The sequence below is a fragment of the Primulina tabacum genome, chromosome 8 (genome assembly GCF_025594145.1).
Source record: "Primulina tabacum isolate GXHZ01 chromosome 8, ASM2559414v2, whole genome shotgun sequence".
Lineage (NCBI taxonomy): Eukaryota > Viridiplantae > Streptophyta > Magnoliopsida > Lamiales > Gesneriaceae > Primulina > Primulina tabacum.
In genome coordinates, this window is record NC_134557.1 from 21,656,007 (window position 1) to 21,682,801 (window position 26,795).

The following is a 26,795-nucleotide window of genomic DNA, read 5'->3' on the forward strand; positions in this document are numbered from 1 at the left end:
TTATTCAGTAGTTTAAGTGCTATCTTTTCAGATAAATACGCGAGGCCGGACCGGAGTTGGAGATTATAGATAAGATTAATAATAAGAAAATATTCCTAAATTTAATTTAAGCCAAGAAATAATTTATTTTAATGATAAAGAATGTTTTAGGATTTTATTTAATTAATTAGACTTAAGTTATTAATTAATTCTTTTATGCTCATTAATTAATTAAAAGTCTAAATTAAAGTGTATTAATAATGGGAATAAACTAATCTAGGCCTAATATACCAAAGAGATTATAACATAACATCTTCATAGTAAATTGTTAGACAAAATCTTACCATGCAAACTCGTGACCACAATTTAATTTATTAAAATTCATAATAAGTGTTTAAATCTTAAGCCTTTAAAACACATGATTTATTCAACAATTTCACCTTGCTTTTAGGTAGCAAACTTTCGGCCATTTATGAGCGCATCTACCCCACAATTCACGTACAGTATGGAGAGGAAAGAAAGCATTTGATTTGCAGTCAATCCCTTGACTTGCACCTTCCATCTTATCCCCTTGCATGATTCCTTTATCTTTCCTAGCAGTCTCCCTTTCATTCCTTAGCATCTTCCTCCACACCTTACCTTCGAAAATCCCATAGAAATCAGCAGCCATAATCGTGTAATCAGCAGCAAGAAGAACCGAGAACTTGCAGCAGAAAATAATAAAAACATGCAAGATTCAATTTTGCCATTCAATTATCCCATTCATCTTGCACCTTGCCCTGCATTTCCATAGCACTCTCCCTTCCATTTCCACCGAAATTCAGAGCAGATTCAGTAGGAAAAATCGTGACTTTCATTCAGTAAGAAAGCAAGAGAGTAATACCACTCCGACTCCGCCGCGTCGTATCCGCCGTATCATTTTTGTTTGCTTCTAAACAAATTTGCAGGCATGTGTATATTTTCCTTGACTCTTCAATCAAGTCATAATATGATTTTTAAACATTACATGATCATGGTTTGATATCCAAAAACCGAAATTTTTGACAGCACCATTATTGAAAATTCTGCACAGATTTTGTTCCATCTTGTGCTTCATGGTTGTGCATGGTTTTAGTGATTGCAGGGGTTGGCTCACGTCCAGGCTTTCCAGGCTACATCTAGGATTGATATAGAGTGTATTAAGAAGGGATTTGACCATTGGTTAAAGCCTCTTTTCCCCCCAGCAACTCGAATGGCAGCAACACTTCCCTTAGTGTCATATTGAGTTTCGAATTTGCAGCTTGCTGTCAAGTGGGATGAATCTGATCTTGGCTGCCCCAGGGGCCATAGCCATTGTTAGAACATCTCCTTATGATGTCTAAGACATGACCAAGTCGGCCTTTCAAGGCTTGGTCCATGGTTGCATCGGTTTTCAAATCAAAGAACAAAAACAGCCCCTTCGCCCCTTTGAATTCTGCATGTGTCCCTCGGTTTTGGGTGGTTTGGGATGGACCTCGGTTGGAATCTCGCCCTTAGCCCTGGTTCACACCATACCCCTTGATGTCTAGATCGTCCCATGGTCAACCAAATGGCCACTGGAAAGGTCCATGACAGCAAACGAAGCGAAACTTCCCAAGCGCGCAGATTACGTTCTCGGCTTGGAGTGTGGTCGTGTTTCTGGTGTGGTTCGGATTGTGGCTGGCCTAGGGCCCTTAGCCATGGTTCAAACCTTTCCTTAGGATGTTGGTAAGAGGTCATGGTTGGTGGTTCAAGCCCCAATGACCATTGGCCTCGCAAACGACGCAAGGGAACCAAAACACCGCTGCTGTAATTTTTGACAGCAAGTGGTCGGCGGTTCAGAGGTGCATTTCGAGTTCTTAGTAGGCTTTTAGCCTATAGCCTTGGACTGAACAGTGCCTCATTGAGTTAGGAAGGTCACGTTTTTAGCCGTTCGTGATTCGGATCATTTTAGAGGTCGTACGAGAATTTACGATGCAAGGTGCCAAAATGACTCTCGAAAGAGCGTTTCATGTTTTTGGCGTCCATTCACTAAAATTCGAGTACTGTAAATTTAGGAGCATTATTTCATTATTTTAGGCGTATTTTAATCATGACTAAATGATGGTTCGGTGTTGGTTCGGGTTGGTACGGAGTCACGATTAAATACGAAGTCGATAGGCGTAATTGTCTCAGTTTTTGGATTCAATTACAAAGTTTGGTCAAGTTAAATCAATTGCATAATTTTCATGTTAGATTTAAGTCGCAGCGAGCCTGGGAGCGATTCAACCCAATCAGTAAAATTATTACAGGATATAATTATATTACGTGCAAAATATTCATTTTGAGATTTATGCGATATTGCTTGTGGTCACTTTACTGTCATGGGATTATTACTTCACCCGGTCGCCAGTTACCGGTCAGTTCAGTTTAGTACCATCCGGTCGCCAGTTACCGGTCAGTTCAGTTCAGGTGCCACTTGCGTAGACCATAATCTAACCAAGAAAATTATTACAAGTTATTTCATTACAGGGCTCCAAGGAGCAAACATTTTTAACATGATATTTTCAGTTCAGTTACGCACGTATTATAATTACTCATGAAATGATATTTTACGTTGCACCTCATGACATGATATTTTCACTTGCACGCGATTTTATTATTTATATACTTGTTATTTACGATATATGCATGCTGAGTCTTTAGACTCACTAGACTTGATTGTTGTAGGTACTGATGATGTCGGGACCAAGAGCGAGGACCAGTGAGCTAGCTTGGGTCGGCAGTAGTGGAACCCGAGGATCTCATTTTTTAGCATTTGTTATTTTCCGAACTCAGATTTTATCTGTTGATGAGTTATTTTAAATTGATACTTTGCAAACATTGAATTCTTCTGCTGCTATTTTGAATATTAAACTTTATTTATCAGTTTATCTTATGAATGAGACACTTTAATTATTTAAAAAAAATAAAATAAAATTTTTAAATTTTTCCGCAAATTTTCAAACACGAATTTACGGGCCTTTACAGTTGGTATCAGAGCCTATGTTCTTGTAAAGGGTTGTACTACTACTGACCACGAGAAGCTCACGAAGCCACGTCTTTTTTAACTGCATGATCTCATGAAATATTTTACGTTCAGATTTCAATTATTCAGTCTTTATTTAAATTTAAATAAATTATGGAATTATGCATGTTAGTTACGTATGGGTTATATAGGGAACAATATACCCCCTAGACGCCAGGTTGGACGCCCGAGAGGTGATGGTGAGCACCGTCACGAGGACTGCGAGGATCAGAGGCAAGAGAGGCAGGGACCTCTACCCCCTCCACCGGATATGAATGCCCAGATGCTAGCTGGGATGAATAGGTTCTTCGCACACTTTGTGGGGAACAATGCCGCAGTGGCAGCTAGGCCGACAGGGCCTGAGGTTACTTACGAGAGATTTATGAAGATGCGTCCTAAGGAATTTTCAGGAACGACGGACCCTATGATTGCCGAGGGCTGGATCAAGTCCCTCGAGGTTATCTTCGAGTTTATGGAGCTTGGAGATGCAGACAGAATGCGCTGTGCCACCTATTTATTCGGAGGAGATGCCCGCTTATGGTGGGAAGGAGCATCCAAAGCCCTGAACTTGGCTACACTGAGCTGGACACACTTCACGGAGGTATTCTACTCCAAATATTTTACTGAAGAGGTGCGCTCCAGGTTGACTACAGAGTTCATGACCCTGAGGCAGGGAGATTCTACTGTTACGGAGTTCATCCGTAAGTTTGAGAGGGGTTGCCATTTTCTGCCCCTTATTGCGAATGATGCGGGTGCCAAGCTGAGGCACTTTCTGAATGGCCTGCGATCGATCTTACGACGAGATGTTAGGGTAGGTGGCCCCACTACCTATGATGTTGCCATCTCCAGAGCTCTAGCTGCAGAGCAGGATCAGCTGGACATTGAGAGAGACCGTCAAGGAAAGCGACCATTCCAGGCACCGTACCGTCCTCCTCCTCCTCAGCAGCAGCAGCAGAATAAGAGGTCCTTTCTACGGCCTACCCGGAAACAGAGGCCAGCAGCAGCAACGGGGACGCGCAGTCCCTAAGACCTTTGAGCACCCAGTCTGTCCCAAGTGCACTCGCCGCCATGCTGGAGTTTGTATGTATGGCTCAGGGAAGTGTTACAAGTGTGGTAGCCCAGACCACGTGCTGACACAGTGCCCTCAGAGGAACCTGCCTACCCAAGGCAGGGTGTTTGTGCTCCATGCAGCGGAGGCGAACCCGGAGACTATGCTTTTGATAGGGAGAATTTTTATAGCTCGTTCCGCTACGAAGGCCCTGATAGATTCAAGGGCTACCCATTCGTTCATCTCAGAGGTCTATGCGAATTTCCTCAAACTTAATACCATCGGGCTTGATACAGCGTTTTCAGTGGTATTACCCTCTGGAGAGGAGATGACGATTACGAATGTGATCCGGGACATAGACCTCGAACTCCATGGCAATCTTGTTTATGCGGATCTTATTGTATTACCGATGCCAGAGTTTGACATCATTCTGGGAATGGACTGGCTACTGAGGAACAGAGTTTTGATCGACTTCCAGCGGAGATCTGTTCTAGTCCGACCGCCGGGGATGGAGCAATTCCTATTTGAGCCAGACAGGTACTTACCGCGCATTATTCCTTATGTCCAGGCTAGGAAGCTCATGCATAAAGGGTGTCGGGCATTCTTAGCGACCTTTATGTCTGTCCCCGAGGCATCCAGTCAGTCAGCCGCAGATGTCCCTATTGTCAGATATTTCCTAGACATTTTTCCTGAGAACGTCTTTGGTATGCCACCCGAGAGAGAGGTCGAGTTTTCTATTGAGCTTATGCCAGTTGCGGCTCCGATCTCAAAAGCGCCGTACCGACTGGCGCCGACAGAGATGGCAGAACTTAAGAAGCAGATTCAGGAGCATCTAGACAAAGAGTTCATTCGCCCGAGTTTTTCACCATGGGGCACGCCAGTATTGTTTGTGAAGAAGAAGGATGGGTCCATGAGGCTATGTATTGATTACCAGGAATTGAACAAGGTTACAGTGAAAAACAAATACCCACTCCCGCGGATTGAAGATTTATTTGATCAGTTGCAGGGAGCTTCGGTATTCTCCAAGATTGACCTGCGTTCCGGTTATCACCAGTTGAGGGTGAAGGATACTGATGTTTCCAAGACTGCTTTCAGGTCTCATTATGGCCACTACGATTTCCTTGTGATGCCGTTCGGTCTGACGAATGCGCCAGCGATCTTCATGGATCTCATGAATCGCGTATTTCAGCCGTATCTTGACCAGTTTGTGATAGTGTTCATAGACGACATTCTCGTCTACTCCAAGAGTCAAGAGGATCACGGTAAACATTTGACCACAGTGTTGCAGACCTTGCAGAATCACAAGTTATTCGCCAAGTTCAGTAAGTGCGAATTCTGGTTAGAGAAGGTGGCGTTCTTAGGCCACATTGTTTCTAGCAGCGGTATTGAGGTAGACCCAGCAAAAGTTGCAGCAGTCAGAGATTGGGTTGTGCCGCAGAATGCATCTGAGATCCGCAGTTTTCTTGGGTTAGCAGGATATTATCGAAAATTCATTCAGGGATTCTCCTCTATCGCAGTTTCACTCACATCGTTGACAAAGAAGAATGTGAAGTTTGTGTGGAGCGATGAGTGTCAGAAGAAGCTTCGATACGTTGAAGCAAGCTCTTATTTCAGCACCAGTTTTGGCCATGCCGTCAGGGCCCGGTGAGTTTGTTCTGTATACCGATGCTTCGAAGCTCGGTCTTGGCACAGTATTGATGCAGCATGGCAAGGTGATAGCATATGCTTCTCGACAGTTAAAAATCCACGAGAAGAATTACCCTACCCATGATCTAGAGTTGGCCGCCGTAGTTTTTGCCTTGAAGATTTGGAGGCATTATTTGTATGGGGAGAAGTGCCAGATCTTTACCGACCACAAGAGCCTCAAGTTCTTCTTTACGCAGAAAGAGCTGAATATGCGTCAGAGGCGTTGGTTAGAGCTTGTGAAGGATTACGACTGTGACATTAGCTACTACCCGGGTAAAGCTAATGTAGTTGCAGATGCTTTGAGCAGGAAAGTCGCAGTGATGGCGCATTTGACGGTTCAGAAACCTCTTCGGTTTGAGATGCAGAGGTTTGGCCTAGAGGCATATCCTCGAGGTAGAGTTCCCCGTCTATCTATCCTGACGATTCAGTCCTCTCTTATTGACCGTATTCGCAGTGGTCAGCCAGCAGATGAGCAGTTGGCACAGTGGAAGCAAAGGGATGAGGCCAACGGCAGTGTCTTATATACAGTCAGCGACGGTATAGTGAGATACCGAGACAGGATGTGGGTTCCTAGTAGTGATACTATTCGAGCAGATATTCTATCAGAGGCCCACATGTCGCCGTACTCTATTCATCCAGGGAGTACGAAGATGTACAGAGACCTGCAGTTATTGTATTGGTGGCCCGGAATGAAGAAGGACATCAGACGTTTTGTATCCGAGTGCCTGACTTGTCAGCTTGTGAAAGCAGAGCATCAGAGACCAGCAGGTATGCTCAAGCCCCTTCCCATTCCCGAGTGGAAGTGGGAGAATGTTACCATGGATTTCGTGACCGGATTGCCGAAGTCAATCAGAGGATCAAATGCCATATGGGTGATTGTTGATCGTCTTACCAAATCAGCACACTTTTTGCCTATTAAGACGACTTTCACCATGGTTCAGTATGCCGAGTTGTATATCCAGGAGATAGTCCGACTTCATGGTATTCCAGTTTCTATCGTATCTGACAGAGATCCCAAATTCACTTCCTCATTTTGAAAGAGTTTGCATTCGACCATGGGTACGAAGTTGTTGTTTAGCACAGCTTTTCACCCTCAGACAGATGGTCAGTCAGAGCGAGTTATTCAGATTCTAGAAGATCTTCTCCGTGCTTGTGTAATTGATTTCTCAGGGAGTTGGGAGTCGAAGCTGCCATTGGTAGAGTTCACCTATAACAACAGCTTTCAGTCGTTATAGGTATGGCTCCGTATGAAGCACTATATGGCCGTAAATGTAGATCTCCTGTTCATTGGGATGAAGTAGGAGAGAGAACAGAGTTGGGTCTAGAGATTATTCAGTAGGCTGCCGAGGTAGTAGTCAAAATCCGTGATAGGATGAGGACTGCTCAGAGTAGACAGAAGAGTTATGCAGATCAGCGGAGGAGAGACCTAGAGTTCGCAGTCGGCGACCATGTCTTTGTGAAGATAGCACCTATGAAAGGTGTTATGCGGTTCGGGAAGAAAGGAAAGCTTAGTCCGAGATTTATTGGACCATTTGAGATCCTCGACAGAGTTGGGACGCTAGCTTATCGTGTTGCTCTTCCGCCGAATCTGGCCGGAGTACACAATGTGTTCCACGTCTCTATGCTGAGGAAGTATATGGCGAACCCTTCACATGTCTTGAACTTCGAGCCGTTACAGCTTACTCCGAGCCTGTCTTATGAGGAGGGACTAGTGCAGATCCTAGACAGACAGGAGAAGAAACTTCGGAACAAACTGGTTAAGCGAGTCAAAGTCAAGTGGCTTAACCATTCAGAGGAGGAAGCTACGTGGGAGTCTGAGCCAGAGATGAGGAGTCGGTATCCCGAGTTATTCGGTGAGTTTTAATTTCGAGGACGAAATTTCTTTAAGGGGGAAGGGTTGTAGAACCCGTAAATTGGACTACGTATAAGCCATGCATAATTCTTAGTATTTAAATTAAAATGATTTTTCAGTGCAGGAGTATTTAAATTCTTTTCTTTAAACTTAAGTATTTTATTCAGTAGTTTAAGTGCTATCTTTTCAGATAAATACGCGAGGCCGGACCGGAGTTGGAGATTATAGATAAGATTAATAATAAGAAAATATTCCTAAATTTAATTTAAGCCAAGAAATAATTTATTTTAATGATAAAGAATGTTTTAGGATTTTTTTAATTAATTAGACTTAAGTTATTAATTAATTCTTTTATGCTCATTAATTAATTAAAAGTCTAAATTAAAGTGTATTAATAATGGGAATAAACTAATCTAGGCCTAATATACCAAAGAGATTATAACCTAACATCTTCATAGTAAATTGTTAGACAAAATCTTACCATGCAAACTCGTGACCACAATTTAATTTATTAAAATTCATAATAAGTGTTTAAATCTTAAGCCTTTAAAACACATGATTTATTCAACAATTTCACCTTGCTTTTAGGTAGCAAACTTTCGGCCATTTATGAGCGCATCTACCCCACAATTCACGTACAGTATGGAGAGGAAAGAAACCATTTGATTTGCAATCAATCCCTTGACTTGCACCTTTCATCTTATCCCCTTGCATGATTCCTTTATCTTTCCTAGTAGTCTCCCTTTCATTCCTTAGCATCTTCCTCCACACCTTACCTTCGAAAATCCCATAGAAATCAGCAGCCATAATCGTGTAATCAGCAGCAAGAAGAACCGAGAACTTGCAGCAGAAAATAATAAGAACATGCAAGATTCAATTTTGCCATTCAATTATCCCATTCATCTTGCACCTTGCCCTGCATTTCCATAGCACTCTCCCTTCCATTTCCACCGAAATTCAGAGCAGATTCAGTAGGAAAAATCGTGACTTTCATTCAGTAAGAAAGCAAGAGAGTAATACCACTCCGACTCCGCCGCGTCGTATCCGCCGTATCATTTTTGTTTGCTTCTAAACAAATTTGCAGGCATGTGTATATTTTCCTTGACTCTTCAATCAAGTCATAATATGATTTTTAAACATTAAATGATCATGGTTTGATATCCAAAAACCGAAATTTTTGACAGCACCATTATTGAAAATTCTGCACAGATTTTGTTCCACCTTGTGCTTCACGGTTGTGCATGGTTTTAGTGATTGCAGGGGTTGGCTCACGTCCAGGCTTTCCAGGCTACATCTAGGATTGATATAGAGTGTATTAAGAAGGGATTTGACCATTGGTTAAAGCCTCTTTTCCCCCCAGCAACTCGAATGGCAGCAACACTTCCCTTAGTGTCATATTGAGTTTCGAATTTGCAGCTTGCTGTCAAGTGGGATGAATCTGATCTTGGCTGCCCCAGGGGCCATAGCCATTGTTAGAACATCTCCTTATGATGTCTAAGACATGACCAAGTCGGCCTTTCAAGGCTTGGTCCATGGTTGCATCGGTTTTCAAATCAAAGAACAAAAACAGCCCCTTCGCCCCTTTGAATTCTGCATGTGTCCCTCGGTTTTGGGTGGTTTGGGATGGACCTCGGTTGGAATCTCGCCCTTAGCCCTGGTTCACACCATACCCCTTGATGTCTAGATCGTGCCATGGTCAACTAAATGGCCACTGGAAAGGTCCATGACAGCAAACGAAGCGAAACTTCCCAAGCGCGCAGATTACGTTCTCGGCTTGGAGTGTGGTCGTGTTTCTGGTGTGGTTCGGATTGTGGCTGGCCTAGGGCCCTTAGCCATGGTTCAAACCTTTCCTTAGGATGTTGGTAAGAGGTCATGGTTGGTGGTTCAAGCCCCAATGACCATTGGCCTCGCAAACGACGCAAGGGAACCAAAACACCGCTGCTGTAATTTTTGACAGCAAGTGGTCGGCGGTTCAGAGGTGCATTTCGAGTTCTTGGTAGGCTTTTAGCCTATGGCCTTGGACTGGACAGTGCCTCATTGAGTTAGGAAGGTCACGTTTTTAGCCGTTCGTGATTCGGATCATTTTAGAGGTCGTACGAGAATTTACGATGCAAGGTGCCAAAATGACTCTCGAAAGAGCGTTTCATGTTTTTGGCGTCCATTCACTAAAATTCGAGTACTGTAAATTTAGGAGCATTATTTCATTATTTTAGGCGTATTTTAATCATGACTAAATGATGGTTCGGTGTTGGTTCGGGTTGGTACGGAGTCACGATTAAATACGAAGTCGATAGGCGTAATTGTCTCAGTTTTTGGATTCAATTACAAAGTTTGGTCAAGTTAAATCAATTGCATAATTTTCATGTTAGATTTAAGTCGCAGCGAGCCTGGGAGCGATTCAACCCAATCAGTAAAATTATTACAGGATATCTAATGATGTTATTTAATTATATTACGTGCAAAATATTCATTTTGAGATTTATGCGATATTGCTTGTGGTCACTTTACTGTCATGGGATTATTACTTCACCCGGTCGCCAGTTACCGGTCAGTTCAGTTTAGTACCATCCGGTCGCCAGTTACCGGTCAGTTCAGTTCAGGTGCCACTTGCGTAGACCATAATCTCACCAAGAAAATTATTACAAGTTATTTCATTACAGGGCTCCAAGGAGCAAACATTTTTACCATGATATTTTCAGTTCAGTTACGCACGTATTATAATTACTCATGAAATGATATTTTACGTTGCACCTCATGACATGATATTTTCACTTGCACGCGATTTTATTATTTATATACTTGTTATTTACGATATATGCATGCTGAGTCTTTAGACTCACTAGACTTGATTGTTGTAGGTACTGATGATGTCGGGACCGAGAGCGAGGACCAGTGAGCTAGCTTGGGTCGGCAGTAATGGAACCCGAGGATCTCATTTTTTAGCATTTGTTATTTTCCGAACTCAGTTTTTATCTGTTGATGAATTATTTTAAATTGATACTTTGCAAACATTGAATTCTTCTGCTGCTATTTTGAATATTAAACTTTATTTATCAGTTTATCTTATGAATGAGACACTTTAATTATTTAAAAAAAATAAAATAAAATTTTTAAATTTTTCCGCAAATTTTCAAACACGAATTTACGGGCCTTTACATGTTTGATCAGTTGCAAGGTACATCAGTGTATTCAAAGATCGATCTTCGTTCTGGCTACCATCAGCTTCGAGTTCGAGAGGAAGATGTTCCGATGACAGCATTTCGAACGCGTTATGGACATTATGAATTTCTAGTTATGCCTTTTGGATTGACTAATGCTCCTGCAGTTTTTATGGATTTTATGAATCGTGTTTTTCGAGAATTTATTGACAGATTTGTTATTGTCTTGATAAATGACATTCTGATTTATTCAAAAACAAAGAAGGACCATCGAGAGCATTTAAGGTTGGTCCTCCAAACACTCAGAGCATCGCAGTTGTATGCAAAATTTTCTAAATGTGAATTCTGGCTGGACAGAGTAGTATTTCTGGGTCATGTTATATCAGCTCAAGGAGTATCAGTGGATCCTAGTAAAGTAGAAGCTGTTATCAATTGGCCAACACCGACGAATATTTCCGATATTCGCAGTTTCTTGGGATTGGCAGGATATTATAGGCGTTTTGTAGAAGGATTTTCTATTATAGCAAGGCCTATGACTCAATTAACGCAAAAAAGATCGACGTTTTGTGTGGACTGATGAATGTGAGTCAAGTTTTGAGACTTTGAAGGAAAAGTTGACAACAGCTCCAGTGCTAGCTTTGCCATCAGGCTCAGGTGGATATGTTGTTTGTTCAGATGCATCTCTAAATGGACTTGGTTGTGTTCTAATGCAAAATGGGCGAGTGATTGCATATGCTTCTCTTCAGTTGAAGCCGCATGAGACCCGATATCCAGTTCACAACTTAGAGTTGGCTGCCATTGTGTTTGCATTGAAGTTATGGCGTCATTATCTGTACGGTGAGCAGTTTGTGATTTATTCGGATCACAAGAGTCTTAAATATCTTATCTCACAGCCTGACTTGAACATGAGACAGCGTCGATGGATGGAGTTACTTAAAGACTTTGATTGTGAGATTCAGTATCAACCAGGTCGAATGAATCTTGTTGCAGATGCTCTCAGCAGGAAAGTTCAGAATGCTATGCTGACATCTTTGACTATCTCTAAACTTCACGAGCACTTGGGAACTTTAGGACGGACTTATCAGATCAGTGGAGACTACTTTATAGTGTCATCTATTCAAGTCGAGCCACAGATTTTGTCCAGAATCAAAGCAGCACAGAAGACCGATCCGTATATTCATAGATTTGAAGAATTGTCTCGAACAGGTCAGACACAAAAGTTTAGTGTTGCTTCAGATGGTAGTCTGCGCTTTAATGGTAGACTTGTGGTTCCTAATTTGATAGATTTGAAAGAAGCTATACTACGGGAAGCACATTGTAGTCGACACAGTATTCACCCAGGAATTCGAAAGATGTATCATACCTTGAGAGCTCATTATTGGTGGGAAGGTATGAAGAAAGATATTTCTCGTTTTGTGGCTAAATGTTTAACGTGCCAACAAGTTAAAGCCGAGAGAATGAGACCTGGTGGAATGTTACATAGTCTTGAAGTGCCGCAGTGGAACTGGGAGCACATTGCTATGGATTTTGTGACTCATCTACCTCGTTCTAATCGTGGTTGTGATGCGATTTGAGTGATTGTCGATAGATTGTCTAAATCAGCTCATTTTAATCCGTATGATCGTACTTGTACTTATTTGAAAATGGCGAAACTGTACATTGATCATATACTAAGATTGCATGGTGTGCCAGTAACCATAGTATCCGATCGTGATCCAAGGTTTGCTTCGAAGTTTTGGGGAAGTTTGCAATCAGCTTTGGGTTCAAAGTTGGTTATGAGCACTGCCTATCACCCACAGACAGATGGTCAGTCAGAAAGAACCATTCAAACTCTTGAAGACGGGTTACGGGCGGTAGTGATGGATTTCAAAGGTGGTTGGCAAGAATCATTGTCTTTGGTTGAGTTCTCTTACAATAATAGTTTTCAGGCAACAATCGGTATGGCACCATTTGAAGTTTTGTATGGAAGAAAGTGCAGATCGCCGATATGTTGGGAAGATGTAGGAGAAAGACAGATGTCACAACCAGAATTTATTCAAGAAATGAAAGATAAAGTTGAATTGATCAGAAAAAGGATGAAAGTTGCCCAGGATCGTCAAGCCAGTTATGCTAATAAAAGGCGTAGACCTTTAAAGTTCAAATGGGCGACTATGTTTTCTTGAAAGTATCACCATTCCGGGGTACTATGAGAATTGGACATAAAGGGAAGTTAGATCCGCGTTATATGGTCCGTATGTGATTGTTGAGAGGATTGGCACATTGGCTTATCGTTTGGACTTGCCGCCGAGTTTGTCGTTGATACATAATGTGTTTCATGTATCTATGTTGCAGAAGTATGAGCCAGATCCATCTCATATCTTGAATGTCGAGGATGTGGAGTTAGACAGTTCCCTTAGCTATGTTGAACATCCAGTGCAAATTTTGGACCGCAAGGAAAAACAACTCAGGAGCAAGACGATTCCATTGGTTTTGGTACAGTGGAGTAGACTTGGAAGAGAAGAATCTACATGGGAATTAGAGGCAAAGATGCGACAAGAATGGCCTCATTTGTTTGAGAATGTAATGAATTACGCGATGTATTCTGAATTTCCTATGTATTATCAGTCGTAATGTTTTGGATATCAGTGTTGTAATTGTAAGATTTCGAGGACGAAATCTTTTATTAGTGGTGGAGAATGTGAGGCCCAATAACTCCATTAGGCACAGCCCATTTCCATTTAATTATATAAACCAACCCATTTGAGAAATCAGTACAACAGATCGCTCAAATCCAGAAGCTCTTCCTCAGCCTTGCAAGTCGTCTTTTCTCTCCTGTTTCTGCAGCCCTCGCGTAGCGCCGCCCTCGGTCGGAGAAGTAGCCCAGAAGCTAGTAATTTTCTTCCTCCATTTTATTAGCTTCTTTCTTGCCTTGAATCGGAAGGTTGCAAGCTCGATCGGCCTTGTTTCCAGCAGCTGTGCGTGAGCTTCGATTCGGTTTTAGGTAAGGTTTTGGCTTCGATTATTGGTTGTTCTCGGTGGATTACTTTGTAAAAGTGAAGTATTAAGCTTTTCCCCTAATTTCCAGCTCGTTTTTCAGACGTGAACAGTATTTCCGGCGACTTGTTCCGGCGAGCCACCTTTGCGAAATTACCGTTGTGCATTATAGCCTCGAGTATTGAGGTATTAAGCTTGAAATTCCAGATTTTGATCAAGTTTTATAGGCTGTCCGGAATTCGATTTTTTAACCGAGCCGATTTAAATTGTTTTAGTCAGTTGGGATGCGTTATATTGAAGTGTATAGCGGATTTATATTGTAGGTTATATCGTTGGACGAGTTCATCTGATATTTCTTAAGATTTTCTGTGGTATTGTAAGCTATAGTTGAGGTACGCTCAAACCTACATCATTATGACACTTATATTGGCGTGTAAGAATATTCGGTGAATGTTGTTTGCTATTATGTGCATTGAATGTTTAATCTGATGCATTCATGCATTAATTGTATTGGCATAACATATTGAGCCTTGACTCCTTTGACGGCTATTTATGTTGATTCTGTTTAGATATATTGAGTCATCAGAGGGACGAGTGGGTTAGGATTAGCCACATTCCCAGATGACAGCTAGGGACGAGCGACTTAGCTACTCGCATTCCCGATGCTACGTGCATGGACGAGCGGCGATTTGATGCTGCATTCCTGGCACGGGTGGTCACTGTTACTGTTGATGATGATATTCGTTTGGACTCCATTTGGTATCCGTTATTCCATTGTTATCATTCATGCATCGCATATCATAGCATTTACTTGGTATTATTGCATGTCCTTTATATACGTCGTGATTTTACTGGTTTGTCGTACTGGGGTCCGACCCCTGTTTTTTTTTATGTTGTGGTTGTTTTTGATGCCATAGCAGGTCATTACAGGGGATTTGACGCGTCTGGTGGAGCGTCAGCGAGTGGTACCCAGTAGTCCGTCGGTTTGTGTCAGAGTTCCCAGATATTTATATATATATATATTATGCTGGTTTGATACATTTGCCAGGGAGATGCCCTGTGTAGCTGTATGGTAATGTTTTTATGTTGTTTGGATTTTAATTGTGGTATGTTGTGTCTAGTCCTGGCCAGTGCGGCTGTAGGATATTTGTTTGGTTGATTGTGAACTTGATGTTATTTTCGAGCGTATATTATGTTGTTGTGTTTTGAGATTTTTGGGATGTCCTACTTACGGAGAGGTCATGCCGAAATTTCTGTAGGCCCAAATGAACGTTTTAAACTCGTTTTAGCTGTTTACACCATTTAATCCTTGTTGTTTGGTAATTAAATATTAATTAAGAGCACGGGCCCTGACAAAATGCATTGTAGTCGGTTATTCACCGTTTGCCTACGGATAAAGATATCCTGTGTGATATGATGAGTTAATAGGGCAAGGAGTTTCTGGCAGAGCAAGAAATGTGCTTTAGGCAAAAGGGTTTTCCTAGTTGCACATACCATGTCACTATTAGTACTCAAAGATAAATCACATCGATATCATATTCATATGCAACTCTCGATATACTAATGGTTGCATATTCGATCGGAATATATGAGTTGAAGGGACCGTATTGTACGCTAACCATGACTTAAAGTTTTTGCAGGCACTATCAGCGATACCTAGGGGATCATGGGACAACGCTACTAGATACTCTTACCATGATCCGATGGGTGTAATCAGAAATGAGTTATAACATTCTTGACCGAATAAGAATAAATGTTATTCTGAATCACAATGAGATGTGAACTCAAGGCTAGCTGTATCACTGAACCATTGAGGATCAGACAAGTATCGGACTCTGTGTTCCCATTGAAAAAGTCAAAGTTCAAGGAATTGAATTTGACTACTATAGTTTGATGGAGATCAAACATGATGTTTATAAAGGAGTTTATAAGTTGATTCCATAATATGAAAGACATGAAAGTTATCTTAACTGCTAATTAAGGAAGGAGTGGAACAGTCTGTTTTGGTGAAGGAGTTCACTAAACTGGCAGCTGCCCAATATGGTAAGTGAAAAATTTTGATCTTCAAAATTTTCGTTTTTCATTATATGAACAAGACTTCCATCCTTGATACATTGGCACTGTTGAATTGTCGATCAGGATTATAATGAATTTGGAATCATTTATTTAGTGGATTCAGAATCTAATGATTAAATGATGGTACTAGTAGTGACGACTACTAATATGTACAATTTTCATAAAATATTCTAGAAGGGTCTAGAATTAATTAACTAGTGAGTTAATTATATAATTAAATAATAGTTATTTAATTTAATCAATATGTGTGCATGTATTAACTGTGCAAGTATAAATGTATTAATGTTTATATACATTTTATATGGAGACATAAAATATGTATATATTATTAATATATCATGTATTATCAAAAGTTGATAAATACATGATATAATAATAATAATAAGAGAATTTTAATATAATGAAATAATAGAGTCCTGGTGGGACAAGGATTAGGAATCCTTGTGGGAGAGGAACTCCTGATGGGATCAGGAGACGCACTCTATAAATACACCATAAGGAGACATGATACATGAGTGAATTTTTGTCCACCAAAAGCATACAAAAATTCATGAAAAACCTCCCCAAATTACCAAACAAGTTTAGGCCATCACAATTTATTGCGAAGACATTTTTAGTCCTTTGATTTCTTCCATCACCGTCAAGCCTCTGCCGTTGCACTGACTCCCAATTTTGGAAACTCGAACGTCACAGTCTCAACGCAAAAATCGCTTACAATTTCTAGTGCAATCTAAGTGAAGTATGCAATCTCCGATCGTGGATCGGATTTGACGATCAACCATAGGGAGATTCGTACGTAGGGATTTACAAGAAGAACTATCTCCGCTTAAAATCTGAAATAGTTTGAAGCCAGCGTTATGTACGCACAGGTATAACATACAAAACACCCTAAAAAATTTTTACTAAACAAGAGACACAGGGACAGTTTCGAATGTCGAAACAAAATTTTAAACTTCTGTTGCGCCTTGGATGCGAGAATACAGTGCCCCAACAGTGGTATCAGAGCCAGTAATTCTCAATCGCATGTTTAAGTTAAAATCGTGTTGAGTTTATTATTTCTAACCACATAAGAATTTTTCCAGGAAATCGCAGCCCATGAAAAACGTTTCAGAAATCTAAAAAAAATTCGCACGCTGCCCGGAATAGTTCCGCTGGGCGGCGTCTGGGTGAAAATGGTTCAAAAAAATATTTTAAGGAGACTGCACAGCGTCTCGGCCAGCCCAGTTCATTCTGCACTCAAAAAGTTCGGGTCCAGAATAATTTTCTAAATTTTCAAAAAATTTGGGGCTAAATTGTTATTTTAGAAAAATAAAGACAAATTTATCCCTGGAATATAGTTTTGATAAAATTATTTTCTTACAAGTTTAATTATTTATGGTAAAATATGTTTTACAATAAATTTAATTATTTGAAGTTAAATAAAGGTATTTATTTAAACTCGGTTAGTGATAATTTATGAGATACATGATTTATAGATAAGATGCAATATTATATAATAAATATAATATATGATATTATATGGTAAAAAGATGATCGAGAGTTATGACTAATTTGTTAGGTTTATGTTAGGATATTTTGTATGTCTATGTTATAATTTTAATTATTGGATAATTAAAAGTGGACCTGGTTTATGGTCCGTTCTCACCCCTAAATTTGTATATCAATATGTCATGGATATTTATTGTAAATATTTGATTTAGTGTGATTTAGAATCTACTAACTAATTGATGGTATTAGTAGTTGCGACTACTAATATATACAATTCTCATAAAATGTTCTAGAGGGGTCTAGAATTAATTAACTAGTGAGTTAAATATAAATTAATGATTATTTAATTTAATTAATATGTGTATGCATGTATTAACTATGCATGTATAAATGTATTAAAGTTTATATACATTTTATATGGAGATATAAAATATGTGTATATATGTATTATTAATATATCATGTATTATCAAAAGTTGATAAATACATTATATATATATATTAGAATTTTAATATAATGAAATAATAGAGTCCGACCTCTTGGTGGGACAAGGATTAAGAATCTTTGTTGGAGAGATCAGAGGTCACACTCTATAAATACACCATAAGGAGACATAATATAGGAACGAATTTTTGTACATTTTTGTCCATCAAAAACATACAAAAAATCATCAAAAACCTCCCCAAATTACCAAACAAGTTTCGGCCATCACAATTTCTTGCGAAGATATTTTCGGCTCTTTGTTTTTTTCCATCGCCACCGCGCTTCTGCCACTACAGCGACTCTCGATTTTGGAAATTTGGACGTCACAGTCTCAATGCACAAATCGCTTACGATTTCTAGTGCAATCTAAGCGAGTTACGCAGTCTCCGATCGTGGACTGGATTTTACAATCAACCAGAGGGAGATCCGTACATTGGGATTTACAAAAACGAGTATCTCTGCTTAAAATCCGGAATTGTTTGGCGCTAGCGTTATATACGCGTAGGTATAACATTCTAATCTACGCGACACCCAAGGACAATTTCGAATGTTGAAACAAAATTTTAAACTTCCGCTGGCGGTTTGGGTGCGAATGGTGCCCCAACACTTATATCTCCCGTGGGTGCTGAAGACCATACAAAGCTTTGATGGGCACATGCTTAGCTCCTTTCATCGACCAGCCACACTCTCAGAAAGGGCCTTTGTATATGACCAGCTGAATCGAGTTCACATCTCTCCCAGAAATGCCTGAGAGACAATACTAAGCAGAACTAAAGATCTGCACAGCTCCTTTCAGTGGCCAACCAAATCCTCAAACTCACCACTTCCCGAAATTTATCCTTCAGATAATGGTTTGTTTGTCCGTAAAGGATGATCATGTTGGCAGTTACTCTTAGCATATAATATTCAATGGCAGCGAATGAGCACCTGGGTGCCCAAAACATTCAAATATTTGCGTACACACGTGTAAATAAAGGGAGTCCCCCAGCTCTAAAAATGCCACATATTACTCCTTCATTACACATCGAAAAGTAAAACCAGTTGATTTTGGAACCTCTGATATTCATTTGATTATCCATACAAATTTTAACCAAAACAAGACCCGAATAACATACCTGCAAGTAATCTAGGCCGCCATTCGATACGTCCCATTTTGAAAATGCTTTCCAGAGCCTCACGCATCCACTGATAACCTGCAAAATCACGAAACAAAAATACAAGTAAATCGTATAGATAGCTGATCGAGTGTGTTGCTTATCGAAAGAGCTACCGCTGGAACATTGCTCTTCTCAATCCGACAACTGAATTCTTTGACAGGTGGAATTTCGTTCCATCGTCGAATCTGCAGAGATTCCATCGCAATTCTTCTCTGCAACGCAGATAGAACTGGTGGAAGTGTGGAGAAGATGTAAATCGCGTCTTCTAAATCGTTCTCCCTTGTTGGGTCTCCTATTCATATAGTCGCATTTTAAATGTCGACGTATAATTTTAATGGTTAAAAGTATATTGTTACTTCAAACCGTGGTTTAAGCACTGAAGCCCGTAATGAACCCTTTGTGGGCCACAGAAAGCACTAAATCGGGCTTGAAGCGGAAAATCTAGCCCAATATGGTCGCTTTCAGCTTATAACAATAACAAAAAACTAAAAAGGAAAAATGAAATAGGTGTTAAAAGTAAAATTTACCAGTAAAAAATAAAAATCTCAAACTCTCAAAATTTAACAAACTACACATTTTATAAAATTTTCTCTCTACTCAATTGTGTTTTTCTTCACACATTGAGAGACCTATTTATAGAATTTCTTTGAAAATAATCCAAAAATAAATATATTATTACATACATCATCACACACTAATTTTAAATATTTACAACTCTTATTTTCAACATTCAACTTTCTTATTTTCAACGTTCAAATATTACAACTCATATTTTTCAACACTCCCCCTTGTGATGATGATCATGATACAATGATTGTCTTCTTTACGTGTTTTATACTGACTCGTTAAAAACCTTACTAGGAAAAACCCATTGGGATAAAAACCATAGTAAGGAAAAAAAGTGCAGTCACGTAACTCCCCCTCATGTTAACACGAACTATTCTTCACAAATTTCGTAGATTTCGCATCCCAATGTTATATATATGATTTCTGAATATTGTCGTAGGAAATGCCTTTGTGAAGAGATCTGATGAGTTTTTACTCGATTGAATGTAACGAATATCAATATCTTTATTCTTCTCAAGCTCTTGTGTGAATGCGAAGAACTTAGGGGGGATATGTTTAGTTCTGTCGCTTTTTATGTGTCATTCTTTCATTTGAGCAACACATGCAACATTATTTTCATATAGAGTCACGAGCTTCTTGTCGAATGATAATCCGCATGAGGTTTGGATATGTTCGGTCATTGATTTTAGCCATACACATTCACGGCTTTATTCATGTAGTGCAATAATCTCGGCGTGATTTGATGAAGTTGTTAAAAGTGTTTGTTTCTGTGAACGCCAAGAAATTGCAGTACCTCCACGAGTAAATACATATCCTGTTTGGGAACATGCCTTGTGTGGATCAGATAAATACTCAGCATCAGCATAACCAATTATGCTTTGATTAGTATCTTCTGAATACAAAAGTCCCAAGTATGTCGATCCTCGTAGATAATGAAATATATGTCTAATTCCGTTCCAGAGTCTTTTTGTTGGATATGAGCTAAATCTTGCCAATAAATTTACAGCAAAAGATATATCAGGTCTTGTGTAATTTGCAAGATACATAAGGGCACCAATAGCACTTAGATATGGTACTTCTGGACTAATAATAACTTCATCATCTTCACATTGACAGAATGGATCATTTTCTATGTTTAATGATCTAACAACCATTGGAGTACTTAAATGATTTGATTTATCTATACTAAAATGTTTAAGGACCTTTTCTGTATAATTTGACTAGTGAACAAATATTACACATTCTCTATGTTCAATTTTCAAACCCAGACAATACTTTGTTTTTTTAAGGTCTTTCATTTCAAATTCTTCCTTCAAGTACGACACAAGTTCTTGAATTTCCTTATTCGTTCCAATGATATTTAAATCATCAACATAAAAAGTAATAATTACGCATCCAGATATTGTTTTCTTAATCAAAAAACACAAGGGCATATTGAATTGTTTACATAATCCTTTTTCATTAGGTGTTCACTTAGTCGATTAAACCACATTCGGTCGGATTGCTTTAACCCATATAATGATCTTTGTAATTTTACAGAATAACATTCTCTGGGTTTTGAATTTTGTGCTTCAGGTATCTTAAATCCTTCAGGGATTTTCATATATATTACTATCAAGTGATCCATATAATTAAGTTGTGACAACATCCATAAGACGCATTTCTAAATTTTCAGATATCGCCAAACTAATCAAATACCGAAACGTAATTGCATCCATAACATTAGAATGTGTTTCTTCATAATCACTTCCAGGCCTTTGAGAAAATCATTGTGCAAAAAGTCGAGCTTTATATCTTACTATTCCATTTTTCTCATTTCGCTTTCGAATAAAGACCCATTTGTACCCAACATGTTTTACACATTCAATTGAAAGGACTATAGATCCAAAAAAGTTTCGTTTATTTAGCGAATCCAATTCAACCTGGATGACGTCTTTCTATTTTATCCAGTCCTGTCGATTTTTACATTCACCAAATAATTTTGGTTCATGATCTTCATTGTCATTTATGATGTCAAATGCCACATTGTAAGAAAATATCTCATCAATTTCTTTTATATCTTTTCGCTTCCATATTTTTCCAGTATTAATATAATTGATAGAGATTTCACAATTCTCGTCAGTTTGTGGTTCTGACGGAACTTTTTTATCATAATGTATTTTTGTTGGAATATCATTCTCTATTTTGTGATCATCGGGTTTCTCTATGCTTTTTGTTTTTCGAGGATTTTTATCATTGGAACCGATTGGCCTTCCACGCTTCAAGCGTTTACTGACATCATGAGTGTCTTCAATTTTTTTCTTTGGAATTTCAATTCGAGCAGGGGAATTTACAGCATATGTATATGATTTAGTTACCTCTTTTGTGTCTGCAAATGCATCTAGTATCTGATTTGCTATTCTTTGCAAATGCACAATTTTTTGTACATCTTTTTCACATTATTTCGTTCTTGGATCAAGATGTAACAATGATGATGTATACCATGTAATTTCCTTTTCGATATTTTTCTTTTCTCCCCCTAACATTGGAAAGATTTTCACATTAAAATGACAATCAACAAAACGTGCTGTAAACAAGTCGCCTTTCTGAGGTTCAAGATATCGAATTATTGATGGGCTATCATAACCAACATAAATTACGATCTTCTTTGAGGTCTCATTTTTGTTCGTTGAGGTGGTGCAATAGACACATATACCATACATCCAAAAATTCTCAGATGAGAAATATCTGGTTCTTTACCAAATGCAAGCTGCAATTGGGAGTATTTATGATATGCACTTGGTCTGATGCGAATTAATGCAGCAGCATGTAAAATTTCATGATCCCATATAGAAACACGGAGTTTTGTTTTCATAATTATTGGTCTAGAAATCAGTTGTAGACGTTTAATCAATGATTCAGCTTATCCATTTTGTGTATGTACATGAGCCACTGGATGCTCAACAGGATTCCCATTGACATACAATAATCATTGAAAGTCTGGGAAGTAAATTTACCAGCATTATCAAGTGTAATTTTCTTGATTGTATGATCGAGAAATTGATTCTGTAATTTTATTATTTGAGCAAGTAATCTTGCAAATGCCACATTGCGGGTTGATAATAAATATAGGTGATTCATTTTGGATTTTAGCTGGTGATGGTCATATAATAAGTTTTCCAAGAGAACATTCTATGCATTGAAACTTATTATTTTGAAAGATCTTCTGGTCTTTCAGCGGATGACCATGTGTATTTTCTATAATTCTTCGCATCATTGTTGAATCAGGATGTCATAATTGATCATGCCAATTGATCAATATTGAAGAATTATCAACTACCATGTTTGATTCAATTGGACTTATATATGTATAATGCAATCCAGTAGGGAGCATTGGTAGTTTTTCAACTACATATTTCTTTCATGATTTATATGTGGTAAGACATATATTTCTCATTTTCTTTATTTATTGTCTTAGTATCATACCCATGAGAACATATGTCATTAAAACTCAACAAATTTCTTTTCGTGAAACATGGAAAATATTTTTTCAAGTATTTCTGATTCCGTAACTTCATGTCCACAAAATTTAAATTGCGAGATTATTCGATATATTGCCGAATTGTAATCACTTACTTTCTTAAAATCTTGGAACCTCAACATATTCCATTCATCACGGGCGGTCGTAAGTATAATTTCCCTTATATGTTCAAATCTTTCTTTTAATCTTTTCCACAGAGCCATGTGATATTTTTCGATAAGATATTCACATTTTAAATCTTCGTCAAGATGTCGACGCAAAAATATTATAGCTTTTGCCTTTTCTTGTGATGAAGATATATCATTTTCTTTAATGGTCTCGCTTAGACCCAGTGACTCAAGATGCATTTCTACATCGAGAGTCCACGGAATATAATTTTTTCCTGTAATGTCGAGCGCAACAAATTCGAGCTTTGTCAAGTTTGACATGGTGATGCTATAAAAATAATAATGCATTATATTTGTTAAGTTCTATTAATAATGCAATAAAAAATAACGGATAAATTACAAGTACAAGCATTCTTAAAAATAAAGAAAAAATGCGAGGCGAATATTCTCCGATAAATACAAGACTAGTGAGTATAATAACCAAAATACTTATACAAAATAACTTTGAAAGAGCCATCTTCTTTTTCTTCGAAAATTTTGATGAAGAAAATTTTTTGGGAGGAAGAATAAGTTTGGAGTGATTGAATGTGTTTGTGAAGTCATATTTATAGGGTAAAAACTAGCTGTTTATGACCGTTACAAATTCTTAAAAAATAAATATATGTATATGTAAATTTTATGGTAATAATATGATGTATATAATGTTAATAATGTTTAAATAATTATGTATATCATATCACAATATTATAATAGGTATCATAGACTCCTTTTATATAATAACATTATATTATACATTAAATATATATACAATAAAAATAAATAAACAGTAAAGTAAATACTCTTACTTTTGAATATTGTTACCTTTTTTTGTGTTTTGGAGCTTGAAAAAATATGGAGAACCGAAACTTCGAGTATTGTGCTGATAACGTGTTAAAAGTAAAAATTTACGGTAAAAAGTAAAAATCTCAAACTCTCAAAATTTACCAAAATTTTTATAAAATTTTCTCTTTACTCAATTATGTTTTTTCCACACATTGAGAGACTTATTTATAGAATTTCTTTGGAAATAATCCAAAAATAAATACATCATCACACACTAATTTTAAATATTTACAACTCATATTTTTAACATTCAAATATTACAACTCATATTTTTCAACAATAGGATGTTTTTTTTAAAAAAAAAATTAATCCTGGTGCATTATAAACATATATGGAGCCTTTATCACTTCTTGCCAAAATTGTTTTATAAAAAACGAGGCAGAACCCGAGGAGGAGGGACTTGCTGCTCACGAAACAGCCGCACTCGAGGTCACACGTGGTCAAAGGAACTCGCGCCCTTTAAAATTTACGTGAAACAAATAACAAAAATATGATAACATCGACGTGTCAATAAACGGATTTCTACTTGCTCATCCAAGAAAACTACGACACCACCATAACTAATCAATTCCATCAATAATCAGATAAAATTATGAATATTCTCGTAATTTGATTTTTAATTCCCTGAGAATGGATTTGCATCAAAATATTAAGTGTTTCCTTGAAATTTCTGCAAGAAGGTTCCCGAAATATATTACAGAAGTATGTACATACTTTTACACCCAGACACCGTGTACAGTAATATATATAAGCATAAACCGAGAGTATGGGGCAATGTTCTCAAAAAGCAATGTTTCCAAAAAAAATAAATTTTCACGTAAACCATAATATTATATGACGATCTCATCGATACGTAAAGAAACGACGTTATACTTGCTTTAGAAACTCATAAATCGCATGAAGAAACAACGTTATATATATATATTAGACTTTTAAAGTTGCTAGACTAAATTCAAACACATTTTCTTATAATTTTATTATTAAATTTATAAATGGATTTCTAGTTTTTAATTTATTTTAATTTCATAAATATAAATAATTAATAAAAGCTTTGATTTAGCAACAACACAATATAAATGTTTGAAGATGAATTCATATTATGTTATTTTTTAAATAAATTCTGTATTCAAACTATTTATTGATTTTAATAATAAATTACTTGTAATAATTCGTATTAATTTTGATTTATCCTTCTATAATGAATTAAAGTTAAATAACTAAATTAAAAGACAAAATTTACTTGAGAGAAAACAAATTAGTTAATTTTGTGATCAATTGGGAAAATTCAAGAAAAAAATAAATCTTATAGAAGGAAAATTTTGTCTGAAAGACAAATAAATAAGAAAAAATATAGAAAAGAACAATAAAAAAGAAAACCGTGACAAACGAAAAGAAGATACTAAAAGAAGAAAAAAAGTATCTATTGTTTGTACAAAATGTAATAAATCGGATCATTATGCTAATCAATGCTAAGTAAAGAAAAAATAAATAATTTAGAGATTAATGATGATCTTAAAAAAACTATATTTAAAATACAAATAGATTTTAATAAAAACTCCGATTTTAGTAATTCAGAAAGCTATTATTCGGAAGATAATGAGTCAGAATATACTATAATATCTAATGATTCTATCTCTTTTTTTTCCTTTTCCATAAAAAGATGAGTGTGATGCTTGTATTCAAGGACAATCTTTTATACAACATTTAAATGATGATACAAATGATGAATTTTATAAACTTATGTTTCAATTTTAGGATCTCAATATTAGTGTCTTAACTTCTAATAATATTTTAGAATTTCTTAAAATGATTAAGGATCCAGATTTAAAAAATCAAATTATTGATCAAATGGAATACATTCCTTCTACTTAATCAAACTTATTCTATGAAAACAGTAAATAAACAGTGGGGGTAAGAGTTCTTCAATTAAAAATATTCCAATACACATGGTAGCTTTTTACCCGTATAAAAACTGAAGACCTCTAAGGTCATTTTCAATCCATATCCTCTATTTTTCATCCACTATCATCCAAAATAGAGATCCACGATCTCTATTTTCAAAAACCTTTTCCAACCCATATTCTCTAAATATTACCAAATACTCTATTTATTTAATTTATTTCATTTTCAACCCATATCCTCTAAATATTACCAAATACTTTTTTTAATTTATTTCATTTTCGAATACACATACACACACATATAATTAATTAATTTAATAATATATTATTTAACTAAACTTAATTAATTCGCTAAACATGACACAACTACATGTGTATCTGACTCGATATATTTAGTATTGTCTACGTTTTTATGTCTAAAAATATCACATGTTTATCGATTTAAATTAAGTCAATAATAAGTTTTTGTAATAAATTGTGTTATTTATTTCTTTGTCATTAAATTGTTCATTAGTTCCATTTGGTAACTATTATAAATAGTAAATTATAATCAATTCACTAAAAAAATAAAACAACGTTTGATCAACAAGGTCGACCCAAAAGCAAAAACTGTCGATTCTTTCTTCTTCAAGCCACCAGTCGATCGATGAAAAGTGATACTTTCCTAACTTTTTTTCAAAAGGACTATATTGTAATTTTTAAAATATCTATTTTGTAATTATTTTCCACTCCTTTTCAATCCTCTGTATGAACAATGATACTCCATAAATAGATGATCACTGTTCCATACTCTAAAATGGAGGAAACAAATAGAGCACGGTTGGAGAAGATTTCATCCTCCATAATGGAGGATGGTTGGAGATGCCCTAAGAGCA

General features: G+C 37.3%; 1 protein-coding gene and 1 long non-coding RNA gene across 9 annotated transcripts in view; both read right to left on the minus strand.

Annotated features, from left to right (window-relative positions):
* Positions 1-19,244, minus strand: part of LOC142553875 (lysine-specific demethylase JMJ31-like) — a 29,390-nt gene extending 10,146 nt beyond the window's left edge. For 3 of the 8 annotated variants that reach the window (XR_012822026.1, XR_012822027.1, XM_075664399.1), the window contains exons 1-2: positions 19,057-19,242; positions 18,902-18,979 (exon numbers count right to left, since the gene is read on the minus strand). Coding sequence is in view for 5 of the 8 variants with exons in the window: in XM_075664399.1 (XP_075520514.1) it covers positions 18,902-18,979; positions 19,057-19,143 (165 nt within the window). In the remaining 3 variants the exon portion in view is untranslated. Of the gene's footprint in view, positions 1-18,901; positions 18,980-19,056 lie in introns of all 8 variants that reach the window. The other 5 variants (XM_075664402.1, XM_075664400.1, XM_075664398.1 and 2 more) reach the window with 3 other exon arrangements.
* Positions 1,260-10,202, minus strand: LOC142553874 (uncharacterized). Its single transcript, XR_012822025.1, has 2 exons — positions 10,139-10,202; positions 1,260-2,433 (listed from the first exon to the last, which is right to left on the minus strand). It is a non-coding gene; the product is annotated as an uncharacterized LOC142553874 (long non-coding RNA).
* Positions 19,245-26,795: the final 7,551 nt, after the last annotated feature.